The sequence below is a fragment of the Ooceraea biroi genome, chromosome 9 (assembly GCF_003672135.1).
Source record: "Ooceraea biroi isolate clonal line C1 chromosome 9, Obir_v5.4, whole genome shotgun sequence".
NCBI classification, from domain to species: domain Eukaryota; kingdom Metazoa; phylum Arthropoda; class Insecta; order Hymenoptera; family Formicidae; genus Ooceraea; species Ooceraea biroi.
The window spans coordinates 9,336,154-9,353,713 of record NC_039514.1 but is presented as its reverse complement, the minus strand read 5'-3'; the positions used below and the strand labels follow the sequence as shown (position 1 = coordinate 9,353,713).

At 44.6% G+C, this 17,560-nt stretch overlaps 2 protein-coding genes and 1 long non-coding RNA gene across 4 annotated transcripts; 1 reads left to right on the top strand and 2 right to left on the bottom strand.

Annotated features, from left to right (window-relative positions):
• Positions 1-24: 24 nt before the first annotated feature.
• Positions 25-7,695, bottom strand: LOC105284647 (putative sodium-coupled neutral amino acid transporter 11). Of its 2 annotated transcripts, none has more exons than XM_011348318.3 (7): positions 7,384-7,695; positions 4,986-5,039; positions 3,526-3,619; positions 3,126-3,335; positions 1,905-2,148; positions 1,375-1,777; positions 25-713 (listed from the first exon to the last, which is right to left on the bottom strand). In XM_011348318.3, the coding sequence occupies exons 1-7, from the start codon at positions 7,453-7,455 to the stop codon at positions 240-242; spliced, it is 1,551 nt and encodes a 516-aa protein (XP_011346620.1). In that variant the 5' UTR covers positions 7,456-7,695; the 3' UTR covers positions 25-239. The 2 variants fall into 2 exon arrangements, with proteins under 2 accessions (XP_011346620.1, XP_011346621.1); XM_011348319.3 differs by having other exon boundaries at positions 1,429-1,777; positions 7,384-7,675.
• Positions 471-1,355, top strand: LOC105284645. Its single transcript, XR_894900.3, has 2 exons — positions 471-599; positions 1,205-1,355. It is a non-coding gene; the product is annotated as an uncharacterized LOC105284645 (long non-coding RNA).
• Positions 7,696-9,951: 2,256 nt separating the features above from the next.
• Positions 9,952-17,560, bottom strand: LOC105284644 (mitogen-activated protein kinase kinase kinase 7). Its single transcript, XM_011348317.3, has 9 exons — positions 17,483-17,560; positions 16,807-17,032; positions 16,618-16,735; positions 16,176-16,505; positions 15,836-15,948; positions 15,276-15,703; positions 14,950-15,049; positions 11,871-12,124; positions 9,952-11,721 (listed from the first exon to the last, which is right to left on the bottom strand). Exons 1-9 carry the CDS (start codon positions 17,558-17,560, stop codon positions 11,545-11,547), a joined length of 1,824 nt encoding a protein of 607 aa, XP_011346619.1. The 3' UTR covers positions 9,952-11,544.

Here is a 17,560-nt window from a genome sequence, read left to right as displayed (position 1 = left end):
ACCCTGCCTCAAAAAACCTTATACTTTTTTCAAAAAAAATTCACCAAAATAGCATACAAATTCCGCTTTTACACTAGAATACCCCCTTAATCGCTCTGTCTGAACATAAAACATTGCCGCGTTGGCGATTCAAATTGCTTCTACCCGCGTGCTCGTCTCGCGAGCCTAACCACGCAGTACTTTCCATTCGGCATTTGATGGACTTACGACTAAGACTGAAGATCTATCATCCGTCGAACTTAGATCCCGACTGGCTTGTTGGTCACGATAAAGCTGTCCCTGCTCGGGGTGGTGACGTCGAGCTGCAATGCCGCCGTTGTCGTCATGACCGTCGAATTGTCGACGCAGTACGGCATCATCTTGCCGTGGAAGCAAGTACTAGAACTATGGTTGATTATAATCAGCAGGAGGCCGGAGATGGCTGCCAGGATACCGGCGGTCATCAGGCCGAGCGCCGGTAGTTTCTTGGACGAGAAGACGGACCCCTCCTCGAGCCTCAGGTAGCAGAGGCCGGGTAGAACGTAGGCGAGCGGTACCGCAGCGAGGATGCCGTTCAGCTCGAGGACGATGCCCAGACAGTCCGTCGTCATTGAGATCAGGTACGCTAGTAACACGATCGTCAGGGTAATTATCAGGTACTTGCGGTCCGAGTTAGGCACGTAGGCCTCGTGCCCGTCCAGCTCGTCCGTGCCCTTAATCGCCGTCATGAGCACCTGAAAATCACCGTTATGCAAATCCTCCTCCAAATTATCATCATTAATTAATCATTAAGGGGATCCTGGCCAGAGAATTTCTTCGCGATGGTGCTGCCATTTGCACACTAAAATGCTTAATATAAAAATTTGGCAATTTGTACGCACAAAATCGCAAGTCAGCGACATGGGGACACAATTGAGGAATATGAGGATGCTTTTCGAAGTGACTTTAGAAGCGCCATAAAAGAGAATTCTGTGTTCTCCTGTATTCTGTAAAGGAAAACACTTCGAAAAGCATCCTCGTATTCCTCAATTGTGTCCCCATGTCGCTGACTTGCGATTTTGTGCGTACAAAGTGCAAAATTTTTATATTAAGCATTTTAATTGTCATTTTTGTGCAAATGGCAACACTGTTTCACTAGCAACTCCAGCTTACCCTTAAATTAATAAATTATCATATTAATGTAACATTATCGCTACTTTTTTCATTGTTTCTATGTGCATGATAGATTAGCATCGGCCAGCGTATACCGCCTGAACCATGCGACTGTAAACAAGCGGAAACGCAAGCGTCGATGTTTTTTGGACTTTAACTTAACGCGTCTGAAGCGTTCTGAAGCGTGTATATATTTGCATATTAAAATCAATAACAAGCAAAAAGTCACATTATTTCCATTACTTTATTTTCGTATTCCTGTTGCAAAACGGAAACGTGGAAGAAAGAAATGGTCACCTCGCGCGTGACGAAGCATTCGATCGGGAAGGTGAGGAGTATGGTGCCGCTGAACATGACGCGGGCAAAGTTCATCAGATCGTCATCCCAGCAGTAGTTCTCCATGAGATCGCCCTGCACGTACGACGTGAACGTCACGTAGCCGACGATCCCGAACGAAGCCGCGATCAGGAAGGACGTAAAGAGGGACCAATGCGTCACCACGTCCCACTTCTGCTGGGTCGCGCGTTCGATCGAGCCGTAGATCAGGAAGGTATTGTGATGACACATGAACGCAAACGCCATTATGCCGATGGACGGCACGACCCCGCGGAAATTGGCGAATCTCCAGCTGTCCTCGCGACTAGGACTGCAATCAGTCAGACGCGTAAGTCGTCATTAGCAAGTCATTAGCAAGTCATCAGCGAGAGTCGCTCGAAGCGACGTATTGCACTTCTTCCGCAGATTCTCGCTAATTCCGCCCAGCTTTCGCTTACACTAAGCTGCTCATGGTGTCCATGCGGATGACGATAGCGAGGAGGATGAAGCCTACGCAGACCAGAGAGAAGAAGGAGATCTTTGCCAAACGCGCGACGTTCCTGTATAGGCAGAGCGGAATGGTGATGCCAAGGGTCGCCAGCAGGATAACGACTTGTCGATAAGCGAAAATGGGTATGTCGGTCACTCTTGTCAGCACTTTCGTCACGGTGTCGCCGACGACGATGTTGTAGGAGACCATCGCTGCGCACGTAAACAGAAAAATATATTAAAATTTAACGACTGTAAGAGACGCTCCTTTCGCGCGTTGACATTCATTACCCAGGCAGCACATGTTAGCCTAACATATGTTTCTTAGACGTATCTAATGTCTAAGAAACATAAAGTACCATTTAAGAAACGGTTTCAATAGAAACCGTTTTTAGACCTCAATTTTAAAAACGTATTTTTCACCTTTCCACAGAAACGAAAAATGTGTTTTATTAAATTGATTGGAAATTATATAATTAATATAGAAAAAATAGTAATTTCTACTTACTTTGCGAGTATTCATTATTTTTACATCATACGTTCAATGTACTCGATTATGGAACAAGAGACAAAAATCAACACAAGCGTGCGTGATTCCCACCTCTGATTCACCAAGCGACCGATAGATGGCCAGGCCAGACGTGACGTTCTCGCAAGTAACATTTGCGTTATCACCTTGTAAATAACCATCCGGAAAACCGATCCAATACTCCTCTCTTCTTCTTCTTTTCTTTTGAAACTTTTGAGATCACTATTACTTGAAGTGATGTTTCAAAAGAGTGAGATTCCACTACACGAAATTTAGAGAGTAGTTCATAAAATATAAAAATGTAGTTTTTTACAAAAATGTGACTTAACTCTGTCTGTCTTTGAGGCACTGATATATAGAATTGATAAATATTTTTCTGATGGTTTCTAAAACGTTTTTTTGTTGGACATTTTTCTGCTAAATAAACGTTTCAATAAAATGGTTATGAAACGTTACGGCAAAATGGTTATGAAACGTTACGGCAAAACGTTTATGAAACGGTTTTGAAACCAATGTGTGCTGCCTGGGTAATCTCTTTAAAACAATTTCAGATGTTGTAAAACATTTCTAAATATTACAGAACTCTTTAAATATTGCTGAGGAAACGTTTACTATCAAATATAAGCGCACGAGACGGCATTAATAATCTCTAGTCGTATACCTATGAACGGATAGATGAACTGCAACACCGTGAGAATGTAGAAGCCGGCGCGGCCGAAGCTCGCACGCATCAGGCCCTGATAGCTCATCTCGCCACAGATGTGTCCGCTCCGCACCATGAGGATCAGCGAATAATCAGTTAACGCTGCCACTAGGATCAGCAGGATAATGCCGAGCCCAAAGCCGGCTTGATGCAGAGCGTACGGTATTCCTAAAATGAAATCGTGCCTTTAATCGATATGGTTCCCCTCCTGGAAACTTAAGCTTCGTGGACGTTGGAGGAACTCTTCGAAAAACGGACATGTTCATTTCTAGGTATTTTTTACACGATTCGAGTTGCACGAAAATTTATTCATCGAATGAACACGCGGTAACATCCGCTCGCAAACGGTCTCATTTACCGATGACGCCGCTGCCGATGATGGAATTGATGAAGTTGAAGCTGGCAAGCGGCAGACTGTTAAACTTGCCGGACTGCTCTTCCTGCTCTTCCTCCTGCAATTCGACGTTATTATTATTACGTGCCGTTTATGATCAACTGTGCAATTATTAATCAGAATCGCGTTATAAGCGTCTCGCGCACGCGAATGATATACAGGGTGGCCCATTTTAATTTATACAGTCGATTTTTTAAAACACTAAAAGAGATATGAAAAAATGTTTCAGACAAACATGTCACGATTTCGAGGGGAACATAAGATGATACCATTGGTTTGACCTTGAATAGTCGTTTGAAGGTCACGCGAAGATCACCTTCAATTTCTTAAACTGAAACCCCAACTTTTTTTGCAGATTTTTATTCTCCATCGAAAAGTAAGTAACTTTTGTCTGAAACATTTTTCCGAAAATTGTCATCTTATGTCCTTAAAATGTCCTCAAAACTCATCTTGAAGATCATTTTAAGGACATAAGATGACATTTTTCAGAAAAATGTTTCAGACAAAAGTTACTTACTTTTCGATGGAGAATAAGAATCTGCAATAAAAAGTTGGGGTTTCAATTTAAGAAATTGAAAGTGATCTTCGCGTGACCTTCAAACGACTATTCAAGGTCAAACCAATGGTATCATCTTATGTCCCCCTCGAAATCCTGACATGTCTGTCTGAAACATTTTTTCGTATCTCTTTTAGTTTTTTAAAAAATCGACTGTATAAATTAAAATGGGCCACCCTGTATATTTCAGTGCTCATGAACACTGATGACACGCATGAGCGAAGAGAGCGCTTCGATGTCGGAACGCATGAAGGGAGTTGCGACACGCCGCGGATCAACCGCGAACATGAGCAAGACGGTCATACTCTGGCCAGCGGAATAATTCTTTGCGATGCCAGACGAAGGGGCGATAAAGGGGCGAACGCGGGGACGATAGCGCACGTGCGCTTCGAGGCAGGCCGCGAAATTGGCGGATCACGAAAGTGCATCGCCCCCGCGTCGGAACGACATTGCTGGTGCTGTCAATAGGCTAATTAGCGAAGCGTGCAAGTCTCTATTGCACGTTAATCTATCGCGCGTTTGTTGAGTAGCGCGCGTGGCTTGCTCCGCGAGTTGCTTGATTGCTGCGAAAGGCCGCTCCGTCGTTCGTCTTTAATTGAGTTCCGTCCCATATTAATTTACTGATTACAGTTTTCTTTTCTCTTTCTGAACGAAAAGGAGATTATTGAACTCTCATGGTAAATACTTTGATTAATAAAAATTATTCTTTTTTTTTCAATTTTATTTGACAAATATGGGTGCAACATTTTGCACCAACTTAATGATATGAACAAATAGGATAAACTATGCGCGCAATTAATTGCTCGTTACTTATTAACGAAATGATGAGAACAAGCAAAATAAAAATAGGTACAGCAATAGTTCTTACCCCGACTAGTTGCCTCATGTCATCGTACGATTCCTCCGATGCGAGACTGCCAGTCTGTCGAATTTTTGAAGCAAATGCGTTAGTTGAATGATGATTGTAATTGTTGAGAAAACTAATTTAAACTTCGCGCTAATTCTGCCCAATTGTCTCGGGAAGATTCGGGCATCAAATATCGATAGACAAATATCGGCACGACGAGACGCGTAGCGATGTATTCGACCCTTTTTCTCACGCGACCGTTGTAGCGAGCGAACGTACTGAGCGAGCGAACAAATAAGTGGATCCACTGGCGAATAGTTTACCGATATAGAATTAAGGCGGATTTGTGCACAGATCTGAAAAACGAAAAAGGCGACTGATATCTGGAAGTCACGGAATCAATCGGATGAGTAGAAATTTTTCTTTAATTTGATTTATGAGATTCTTTGCTTGAACAAAGCATTGGCTAATTTTGTATCTTCTTTTCTTGTGACTTTGAGGTTCACACGTATATTTTCTTGCTTATTTGTATGTGATTGATATATAATTATTTGAAACTGTTTGAGTGTATTGTTACATATTTTTCGTAATTATATATATATACATTTTCTTTTGTTTATTGAAATACTGAACACATTTATTTATACCTTATCTCGCACATTTGTAAAGGGAAATAATCAAATTTCAACAGTAATGTATGCGATACGCACGCAAAATTCGAAAAATATTTGATCTCTTTTCTCGCAGGAATATCGATGGAAAATGCGATGATAACGCGCATCACTCATAACCCGGGCAGCACACATTGGTTTCAAAACCGTTTCATAAACGTTTTGCCGTAACGTTTCATAACCATTTTATTGAAACGTTTATTTAGCAGAAAAATGTCCAACGAAACAACGTTAGGAGAAACGTTTCAGAAACCATCAGAAAAATATTTATCAATTCTATATATCAGTGCCTCAAAGACAGACAGAGTTAAGTTACATTTTTGTAAAAAACTACATTTTTATATTTTATGAATTACTCTCTAAATTTCGTGTAGTGGAATCTCGCTCCTTTGAAATATCACTTCAAGTAACAGTGATCTCAAAAGTTTCAAAAGAAAAGAAGAAGAAAAGAGTATTGGATCGGTTTTCCGGATGGTTATTTACAAGGTGATAACGCAAATGTTACTTGCGAGAACGTCACGTCTGGCCTGGCCATCTATCGGTCGCTTGGTGAATCAGAGGTGGGAATCACGCACGCTTGTGTTGATTTTTGTCTCTTGTTCCATAATCGAGTACATTGAACGTATGATGTAAAAATAATGAATACTCGCAAAGTAAGTAGAAATTACTATTTTTTCTATATTAATTATATAATTTCCAATCAATTTAATAAAACACATTTTTCGTTTCTGTGGAAAGGTGAAAAGTACGTTTTTAAAATTGAGGTCTAAAAACGGTTTCTATTGAAACCGTTTCTTAAATGGTACTTTATGTTTCTTAGACATTAGATACGTCTAAGAAACATACATTAGGCTAACGTGTGCTGCCTGGGAATTTTACTGTGCTTGTATATCTATAGATATGTCCTTATTGACGATTCTAGACAGATGCGATGGTTCTTTGTGAGGGAATGCAATGAAAAAGCGTCAAAGAAACGCGTGCGCGAGTAAGTATGTGTGGGAAGAATCGTGAAGGCAGCCAAAGAGAACATATTGAACGAAGTGTCATTGCAGAAAATTACTCCGCGAATAGATAAAAGATCACTGTTAAAAGAGCGTCCTGCTTCGCGGGAGACACGCACGTTCATTAGAACGTTAATCAAGCGCGGATCATATGAAACGATATTCGCGAGGAAATTGCCGATCGCTTTACTTATTCGGGTCACGTAATGTAATGAGAGACAAATCAAAGGCGAGATGCCCAAAGACCCAGGTCTGCTTGCGCGGATTTTATCGCGGATCAGGAGCGCGATCTCGCGAAATCGGCGAAAGTGGCAGCGCGCTACTCGCAACGCGGCAACTTTCTCGAATTTTTTTCGCGCCCACTGGAGAGATACGCTATTTAATGTACATACATAACGCGCGTTGTTACTTCGATGATTACGCGACAGGATCGCACTAGCCGTCTGATTACGGCTGCGGTGGTAGCACGCGAGGTTCGCGAGATTTCTTGCGCACGCTCGAATCGCGGAGAGAAGCGGAAACGCTAAAGAGAGCGCAATACGTTAAGATGCGTTCTTTCAATGCGAATGAACGTTTAATGAACGTCCGTTGAATGAAAAACGTTCGTGCGGGCACTGCAAAGTATTCGACGATCTCGCTCGCGAAAGTGGAAAGGAACCGGAAACCAGCAGTCGACGCCGGTCGACGTTCATCGTTCTCGCGCAAATCGCTTCCGACTATGATCGCCTCTGGACTAGCTTCACTCACATCCTCGAAGTTCTTCTTCGCCTCCAGGATGTAGCTCTTCTCGTTGACGTCGTCGGACGCGGCGAGGGCCATCCTGATCTTCGTCCTCGCGGTTCGGCCGCGGCAAACGTGGTTCTAACTAACTAACGGGGTAAATGATAGGACGACGCGAAAAAAATGTGCGGAAACTTAAAGGGAGGGAACGAAGCTCGCGGACTGGTCCGTGGACGTCTGAGCACGGTTCCGGCCTATCTTCTGCCCCTTCTTCGGCTTCTCGCTTCGTCCTCCCCCTCTGCAGCTCTCCCTCTTGTCCTCCTCCTCTCTGTCACGATTCTCTCTTTCTCTCTCTATCTCGCGATCTCACGCGCCGCCCTCGCGTTTATTCTCTCCCTTCGCTCGACGGGTACGCTTACGCACGCGCACGCAAAAATTCTCGCGCCTCGCTCCCTGTTCTTCTCCAGCGAGTGTCCTGATCATACTCCGTCCTCCCTGATCATCCACCTTCCCCGTCCCCGTCCTCCCCGGTACTGGGAGAATCGGCTGGCCTCGCGTTCCCCATTTGCGTACGCCCACGTATGCGCACCCCTATTCATGCCTATCACCCCTTCCTTCGAGCCCTCGTCTCATTCATTATCGTGGCCTACCCTCCTGCTCGCTTCCGCCTTCCTCGACCTGTAACCGGTCACGTCCTATTTCCTTCGTCGAGCCTTCACGCCGTCGAAAATATCGAAGACACCTACGACTCCGCGAATTTATTGATTTCGCAATAGAGTGTGCTCTCCTCCGTTCTGGCGATACAGCTCGGTGCTTTCCAGTTGCGTCAGGTTGCGTGAGATACGTAAATCGCACGCGCGAATCTCGGTAGACCGTGCTACGATACACACAATTGTCTATAATGTAGGCTTCTGTACTTCTGAGGGAACGGTATCTCAATACCCAGATAGCACAAAAGTACCAGAAATGTTCTAAGAAGTCCTACGAACGTTTGAACATTCTTTGAACGTTCTTAGATTGTCTCTGGAACTTTTGTGTTATCTGGGTAATACTTGACTTGTTTGCACAGTAAAAACCATGATAGTTTTCTTGTACAAATAGCAGTTTCACAATTAATAAGCGCGAGGAGAGAAATCGATTTACTTTCTATTTACTTCGTTACCAGCATCTCATTAAAGTTACTTACTTAAGTAATAATTATTATATTGGGTTGGCCAAAAAGTAATTGCGTTTTTTCCAATAGATGGACATACATGTCTTGAAATGTAACTAACTTCATTCTAAACCGCAAATTCATTATGTAGGTTAACAACCCACAGTTCAAGCTTGTTTTAGAAAAAGAAAGTACACGATTTCGTTAACAATTGTTTCTTTGTCGTCGATTTCAAAATGGAAAATCAAAAAGAACATTTTCGTCATATTTTGTTTTATTACTTCCGAAAAGGGAAAAACGCTGTGCAAGCTCATAAAAAGTTATGTCATGTATATGGCGAAGATGCTTTAAAGCTGCGGCAGTGTCAAAATTGGTTTACTAAATTTCGATCTGCAGATTTTAATGTGAAAGATGCACCACGCTCGGGAAGGCCAATCGAAATTGATGATGACAAAATAAAGGCACTGATCGATTCCAATCGGCGTTTAACGACACGAGAGATTGCTGAGAATCTTAACGTATCGAAATCGGGTGTTGAAAACCATTTAAAACGACTTGGATACATTAGTAAGCTCGATATTTGGGTAGCACATGAGCTCAAAGAAATTCATCTCACTAAGCGTATTGACATCTGCGATTCTCTTTTGAAACGCGAGGAAAATGATCGATTTTTGAAACGTATGATAACAGGCGACGAAAAATGGATCGTCTACAACAACGTCAAACGAAGAAGATCGTGGAGCAAGCGTGATGAACCTGCTCAAAGCACTTGAAGAGCAGATATTCACCAAAGAAAGATTATGCTGTCAGTCTGGTGGGACTGTGTATTTTGAGCTGCTTGCAAGGAATCAAACCATTAATTCAGACGTATACTGTCGTCAACTGGATAAATTAAATGATGCCATCAAACAGAAACGTCGAGAATTGGTGAATCGCAAAGGTGTTGCGTTTCACCATAATAACGCTAGACCACGTACAAGTTTGGTCACTCGTGAAAAATTGTTGCAGCTTGGATGGGATGTGTTACCATGATGTTGCCACATCCACCATATTCGCCAGACCTGGCACCATCAGATTACCATTCGTTTCGTTCTTTGCAAAACGCCTTGAATGGTAAAACCTTTACTGCTGATGAGGATATGAAATCGTTGTTGGAATTGTTTTTTGCTGAAAAAGATAAGAACTTTTTTGAGCGCGGAATCATGAAATTGCCTGAAAAATGGCAAAAGATAATCAAACAAAATGGACAATATATTGTTTAATAAAGTTTTTGTTTCCCATGAAAAATTCGCCTTTTATTTATATAAAAAAAACGCAATTACTTTTTGGCCAACCCAATAATAATTATTAGTGATGCACAGACGCGCATCTGCATCAACATAAACTGACTGGTTTGAATCAGTAACAGGACAGAAGCAATTACATAAAAACTTATCTCGTACACGTGTATATCGATATTAATATTTTCTTTGGTTGTAATCAATGGTTACATCGTGGATGGCGCAAAAGATCACACAAGAACGTCAGAGAGAGCGAATCTCGTAACACCGGTTAGAAATTATATTTACACTTTTATATTACATTGATATATCCACATGTCAATTTCACAAATCGCGCTTTACAGTTGCTATATATAATTTCTCGAGGGAGAGTTCATCAAAACACTCGGCGCAACTTTTACGCTTTCGTCTGAGAGAGTTTTTTCGTTCCTCGTCAAGCGCTATGAACGTTAAAAATGTCATCAAGCAATTCCCGTTACTTCTCACCGCCGTCTTCCACTGGGAAAATCCTAACTCGCGCAATCGCTATCGACGTCCGCGCGTTCTTCGGCATCAGCGTCACTCCTGATGACTCCACAACGCTTCAATGTTCCATTCTATTTGCCCTTTTTTTGACGCACATCTCGCACAAGATTTATTCTGCTACGGTATTCGTCTGGCATTTTGAGCGAACGCTTCGCGCTTACACGCGTATCCAAATCATAGATATTGGCGTGCCCTATTTAATGCGTTCATGTAAACGGGGTAGGTGCATTTTTATCTTAACAATCTTTAGACCTATTGTCGCTTCATTAAAAGGATCATTAAGCTCGCGCTTAATAAAACGAAATATATTTACAATATATAGGCATCGCGCATCAACAAAGCGATGAGTTAGGCAAAAAGGATTTTAACTGTTTCATCGTCGTTTCCTTAACGAAATCATTATCGGCTGTAACGACAGAGTAGTAATAGTATAGATTACTATCCCGTGCACGATCGACTCGATCAATCGGATAGACAGAATATGTTACATATACATACGCCGCCTCATATAGGAACAAAATTCAGATACGATCTAAAACGCTAAAAAGGTTGATCATGATTGATCATTGCTTCGTGTTTGCAATGTCTCCTCCTCCGCGATATATCTCGATCTACATTGAATTAAAAAGTCCATGAAACTTGCTCTCTTTCTTCCATCGACTGGACAATACAATAGCTTAATACAACAAAGGCCGCGTATCACAAGGCATACTCCTCGAAACGTCGAAATTCAAACACAAAAAAATTCGACGGATTGCGAGTCATCGTCGAAACGACTAGAGTGCATGATCGTCATCGAAAGCAAAAAATTCATGATATTTTGCAGTCAAAGGAGGAAAATCTCCCACTGCGATCTCAATAATACTATCACGCATTCGGTAAGCTTTACACAATCGCCGCATTCATCGACGCGGCACTCCGTAAGCAGAGAGAATGCGAAAGAACGTGATAATAAATGATGACGATGACTGACGCGAAAACCAGTGAATAAAACCTAAATGGAAGGCTGTATCGTGTGTGTCCGTGCGTGTCGTCACGCGTGTATTCGTCTTTCCGCACATTTTGTGCGGACGTCGGCGCCCTGACGGGAAATCGGATCGGACAGTCTCGCGCGCGCTCAGGTCATCACGTTGACGCGCGTCGCCGTCCTGCTGGTCGCCTCGATCGTGCGACGTGGCGCGGGTAGATCCCTCGTCGAGACTCTCGAGTACATCGAGCCATCGCAGCGTCTCAAGAGAGCCTCGACGGGTCTTGGCGCGGCACCACCACCCAACCGTTGTTCCCGGAAACAGCGGGTCCTACCGGCGGCGCGGCGGCGGCTGCGTTCGTCAACACCCCGTTGATCCTCTGGTCCTTCATGATTTGCAATTGCCGTTTCAGGTTGCGGCACAGCTTCACAAGGGACTCCTGAAAGTTCATCAGCGTTAATAATTGCGCGACAGTCTTCTTTCTCTCTCTGCAGAGTTGACAACTTTTCGAGCTGATTCTCAAGAGACGAGAATTCGTTTACTGGATGTAATTTAGCATTGCAAATGTACGGAAAAGCAGAAAAAGACCTTCTCATCTTCCAGTTTCCGCAACTCCTGCTGCTGCCTGAGACCGTCGATGCTTAGCTTCTTCAGCATCTCGTTCTTGTGCTGGCTCAGCAACGCGATCTCCGTTTGGATCTTGAGATACTCCTGCGCTATCTGCTTGTGCTCCTCGAAAATCTCCCGCGAACGCTCGCACGTATAGTCGGGCGTGAGCGGCCTGAGGTCGGCATCCAAGAGGCGGCAAACGTTGCCCAAGTCCTCGCTCGTGGTGCTGCTACCTACGGCATCGCATTAAGAATTAATTTACGTTATCTCAATTCGTTCATGATTCATCAGTTACTATCGATTTATGAATTCCAACTATTTCCGCGCTCGATACTGTGTACTTAAAGCGTATTCATCAGTATTCGCAAGTTTGGAAGCGCAGTTTAGATTCTCACGCGCGATAAGACTCAAGAATTGGCGCTGAATCGCGCTTGAGTCACCTCGCGTTTCTGCTGCTCCACAGATTATTCAGAAACGCGCGTTTCTCTTCAACTCTTCAATAAAAATACTCGAGTCTCTCGCATCTGTTCGTCCCCGATCGTGTATAGAAATATCTTAACGAGCGTGTACTAACGCAGTAGGACCCAGCAGCGCTTGAGGGTGTCGGTGCCGACGATCTCCGGGCAGTCGTCGCACATGTCGATCCACCTGGCAGCCGCCGCTCTCGCGCGCGAGCCGCAGTTACCCCGACGACGACGACGTCACGTTCACGATTATCCCGTGCGTGCCGGCGACACAGTCGTGTTCGTCGGCATAATTCTCTCGTATCGTGAACAATTGACGATGAACGTTCCTCTCGGAGAATTCTCGCGCGCGGCGGCGACGGGACGAGCCTCGCAAGAAGGCGTTTACGGTTCACGACATGAAAAATAGCGTGATCTCGCTGGTGGCGGCCCGTTGCTCGATGGAGTATGATCCGGGAATTGCCGTACCGTAGAGGGATCAATTCCCGGTCGGTTCGATCGATGTGCCCTCGATAATAAAAATCGAGCTCGTTATTGCGCGCTTGGCGACCTGCGATCGGCGGGAGGTGCTCCTCCGTAGGGAGTCGGCTCTCTACTAAACAAACGCACGTCTATATTGGGGATGCTGACTCAGCCACACCTGCTTCTAAATACTCCCCACCCTGGTGCGAGAGACGAGGAACGCCGCGGTGCGTGTACACGAGCCAAGAACAAAACGCACTCCGTCGGCTTGATTCACCCTCGGGAGAATCTCGTGCCTGATTTTTTATTCGTTTCAACGTCGTCGTCGGTGTCGTCATCCTTCCTCTTCTTTTGCTTCTTCCGCTTCTCCTCTTTTAATCTGTCCCTCCTCGCCGCGCGCCGCCACGTTGCTCCTCTTCCTCGAACGTTCTTCTTCCGCTATTTCCACAGCCGTCTCTCCGCCTCGCGTTCTCCTCGCGCCGCTGCCGCGACTGGCCAGCTCCTCTTCTCCGTCGTCGTCGTCGTCGCAACGTGCCAATCAAAAGCGAGTCACACGCGTCCTACCGATTAGTCGTCAGTTAAATTTAGTGCACGCGCGCATCGCGGCCGCGGTTGCGGCTAACACGGGCCCTTTGCCAGGGTACACCGGCGAGAACAGCGTCGATCGGCGAACCCTCGATGGATATAACAATGCCGAATTCATAATTTGTCCCTTGCCCGGTCGGCCATTCAATTCATTCACGCACAACACGCAAAATTCCATTCGAATTATTAGCGAGAAGACATTCTCACCTTTTGTAAATTTTTGCGAAGCTTCCGCGAGAGATCTTTGGTACAACTCAAGTTACTATGATGAAACGTGCGCATGAGACGGAGAATGTTGTTACGTCAAACGCTCACAGTCGATGATTGTACAAGTATGGATAATCATCTCGTGAGCGCAGCGCTAACAATCACGACGAGTCATATCGAAACGCGCATTATGAGCAACGCACGGTCAGTCGGTCGACGCAGAGAGAGACGAAGACGCGGCTGAGGAAGGCGCCCGGTGAGTCAGCGCAGCGCGCTTTAGTATTCTAGGCCGAAAATAATCTACTCCGTATACCACAAAGTTCGCTCCGCTCCGTAAACCCAAAACGCGCGTCCGTGGCAATTCACGGGAGGCATTGTGTCCATTAAAACGTCTCGCGTTAACCGGCATATTAGTCACGTCGATATCTCTCTCGACCTCTGCAAAATATTAATAACGTCGAACGCCCGTTTCTCTTTAATCGTTAATTAATCATCGTATTCCGAACGGAATACGTTGCATGCTGATACCTGCAACTGCGAATGCACCGACGTGTGCTGTTGCATGCACTATAACGTTGCGTACCGTCGTACCGCGATTACGCGGGCCAAACGTCGCAGAATTCTGCACGAGCGTTACGTTAAATAAATTTCAACTCGCTTTTATGTTACATCGAATATTTTACAATTTGTTACTTGCGCGTTCGTTATTTTTTAAATCTCGCAACGCGATTTTAATAAAAGTATATAGCTACACGATCGATTGCATATTGATCGTCGGATAAGGAGTAAAACGTAGGTAATTCTTGCGCTAATGTTCCTGGCAATGTGCCCTCGCAACGCGACAGAGACAGGTCTCGGCTCGTGGACAGCCAGTTTGGTGCCACAGCCTCCTTGCGATCTTTTCTCGGCACCTGTTCCGAGAAAGGCTCGCCCGAGTACATATTCGAGTGCAACCCCCCGCTAGTACGTACTTGAGTGTCGAACCTTGCGAGAGACCCTTTTCCCTAATTATTTATTTTTGGATAAACGAAATATTACGAAGCACGCCATAACGTTCGCAAATGTTACGAAGAGCAATGTCGATTAATCAAGAATTTATCTTATTTGAGTAAAAAAGTATTTCGTCCATTTGAAAAATTGAAAGACCAAGATTTCTACATCATTTAGAATACAAAAAAAACCAGATTTATATCGCAAAAATATTTTCTGTACGAAGTACTAGAAATATTAAAAAGGATAAAAAAAGTATGAAAAGTAATTTGCTTATCGATAATCGACACTATGCAGTCGGCATTCATACTTTCGCGCACTCACTCCCTCTAAACTCGCGAGGCACTTACTTTGGACATTCTTGGTCTTCTGAACCACTTTATCCAACCCTGCCATGTTGTTTGGGATCTCCCAGGATGAGTCGGAGGAACTCGGCAAGTCCCAAGCGTGCTGCAACGATACACAGAACTTATCTTCAATACGGGCAAACATGTTTACGTGCGCTTTACAAAGCTTCCAAGCATAAAAGATAAGGGAAGCAAACAACAACAGAAAAGATACGTCCTTGTGGCGCGCGGCAGATTTACGAGAAAAGAACGGGGGAAAACAGAACCGAGCAGAAACATGAGAGCGGAAAGCTGCTCCGAGTGTACGCGCTAACGTAGAGATTACCAACCGGGTCGCACTCCACGTGCAGTGGGGCGAAGTCTCGGCTCTTGCGTTGCAGCGCGGCGAACCGTGCGTCGTCGTGCGTCGTCGCGGAGTTTTGCGAGATGTGCTGCGATCTGCCGCGTTCCGCTACCGCGTTACCGTTGTCCGTGCTCGCGAGCGAGTGATTGTTCGACGGCTGTTGTGATGTCGAGTTGTTTTGCCGCACTGGGAAGTGCGTCGAGGCCGCGTCGTTGAACGGCGTCGCGTAGTTCAGAGCGAACGGCGACGAGTCTTCCCCGTTGGTGCACTCCTTCTTTCTCTCCACGGGCTTCGGGATCGTGCGAACCGTGCCGTTCGCGACAGAGCCGTTTATCCGCGAGTCCAGCGTGCTGGCCATGTCCAACGTATCTTCCCTCGACAACTCGTTCTCCTGTACATCGTCAGCTTCGGTACCTGTAGTGCAACGCGCATTTAAACACAGTTTCTGCAGGATATTGCGTTATTTGAGTGAGCGATATTCAAACCTCTTATATTCAAGGGGATAATGTGTAATATAGATTGTAAATTAATACGTATTGTACGTACTTAAGGAATATTCGACGGGCTCCAAGTGAGGACTGAAAAATTCCGACAGTTCGGTCATTATCCTTACTACCTCGTCCATGGAAGGTCTCTCTTCAGGTGCTTTCTGCCAACATCTGTCAAAATGATGGTAACATTGTTAGCAAAGCGTGAAATATACCCGTGTATATTACTTTAGGAAAGGTAATATCAATTTTTAACAAACTTTTTATAAACATTAGGATTAGGCCACGAATTGTCTGCATAAAAATGTCGATATAAACATCTAATCCCATTCCAATTTCAATTTGATAATTTAATGCATTTCCATAAAGTATATAAGGTTCACATAAGTTTACCTCACCTGGTTATAAGATCCTCTATGGGTTTCGGGCATCCTTCTATTAAAGGAGGCCTCTGTCCTATATGAACAGCCCACATTATCCTATAGGCTGAAGCACCAATATCATCAAAGGGTTTTTTGCGTGTTAAAACCTCCCACAAAATGATACCCCAACTAAATACATCGCACTTCTCTGTATACCTAGATCCTTCAAACACTTCCGGCGCCATCCACGCCGCCGAGCCCTTATTATTAGTCATGTACGTGTTTAAGTCACAGGCGGTGCCAAAGTCACAAATCTTAAGCATTTGCCCGCCCATAACTAACAACAAATTGGGCGGCTTTAGGTCTCTGCGAAACAACGGAGAATCATCAAACTCGCATCCTGTTTTCTTCTGCTATTTCTTTTTTTTAGAATTTAGCAAGAGAACATTATAATTAGAAACGTCCGGATTCACTGTACCTGTGTATCAGTGGCTTTGGTTTCATGTTGTGAAGGTACGCAACGCCACGCGCGCACTGTAGGGCCCAACTCATGGCATGGCTGATGGTATAGTGCGGTTGGGGATTACAGTGCAGTACTGTGCGCACAAACAGGAGATGTTTAATAACAGTCTCAATAACTGATACCCCTTATCTCATCGGACATTACCGTTGTATAACGATCCACCTTCGGCATACTCCATCACCAGGCATACAGGATTCTTGGTGCACGCACCATACAATTTAACGATATTCGGGTGGGCGACTCTGGACAGCTGCCTGACCTCCACGGTGAAGGCTTTCCTCTCCCCTTCCGAGTTTATGTGCTTCACGGCAACGTCCTGGCCCCTCCATTTCCCTTTCCACACAACTCCGAAAGAACCCTTGCCAACTACCTGCGATCAGATAAAAACTGAAGGTAATCTCCATGTATTTGGCGTGACTGAGCTTCGACAGCGCAGAAAGCTTCGATCGCGCATTAAAGGCAAGTGTCACCTAAAAAAGACGTGCGCTTCCTTCTTTCTTATGTATTGCATTTTTTGAATAAACAATGTGCATATATATATTATTCTATATATACATATATTTCTAATGTATATAAAGAAGGCACGTACACACACACATTTCGTGTACGAGTAGTCGCTTTTACTGTCGTTTGAGGTTATCTCAGATACATCGGTGGCTTTGAAGAGAATGATAATAATGCATAGACAAGCTCCGGCTGCGACAAACGATCGCGAGGCGACGTTCGTCGTCCCGGAGCGTCCCGCGAATATTTCAAAAGTGCGATTCGTGGCACGGAAGAGGAATACGAGTACACGAATATTACGGGAACAGGGAACTACCTGCTCCGTTTCGATCTCATTGTAATCGATCTCCTCAACGAACTGCTGCTGATGGCCGGTCATCTCTCTGCTCGCCAT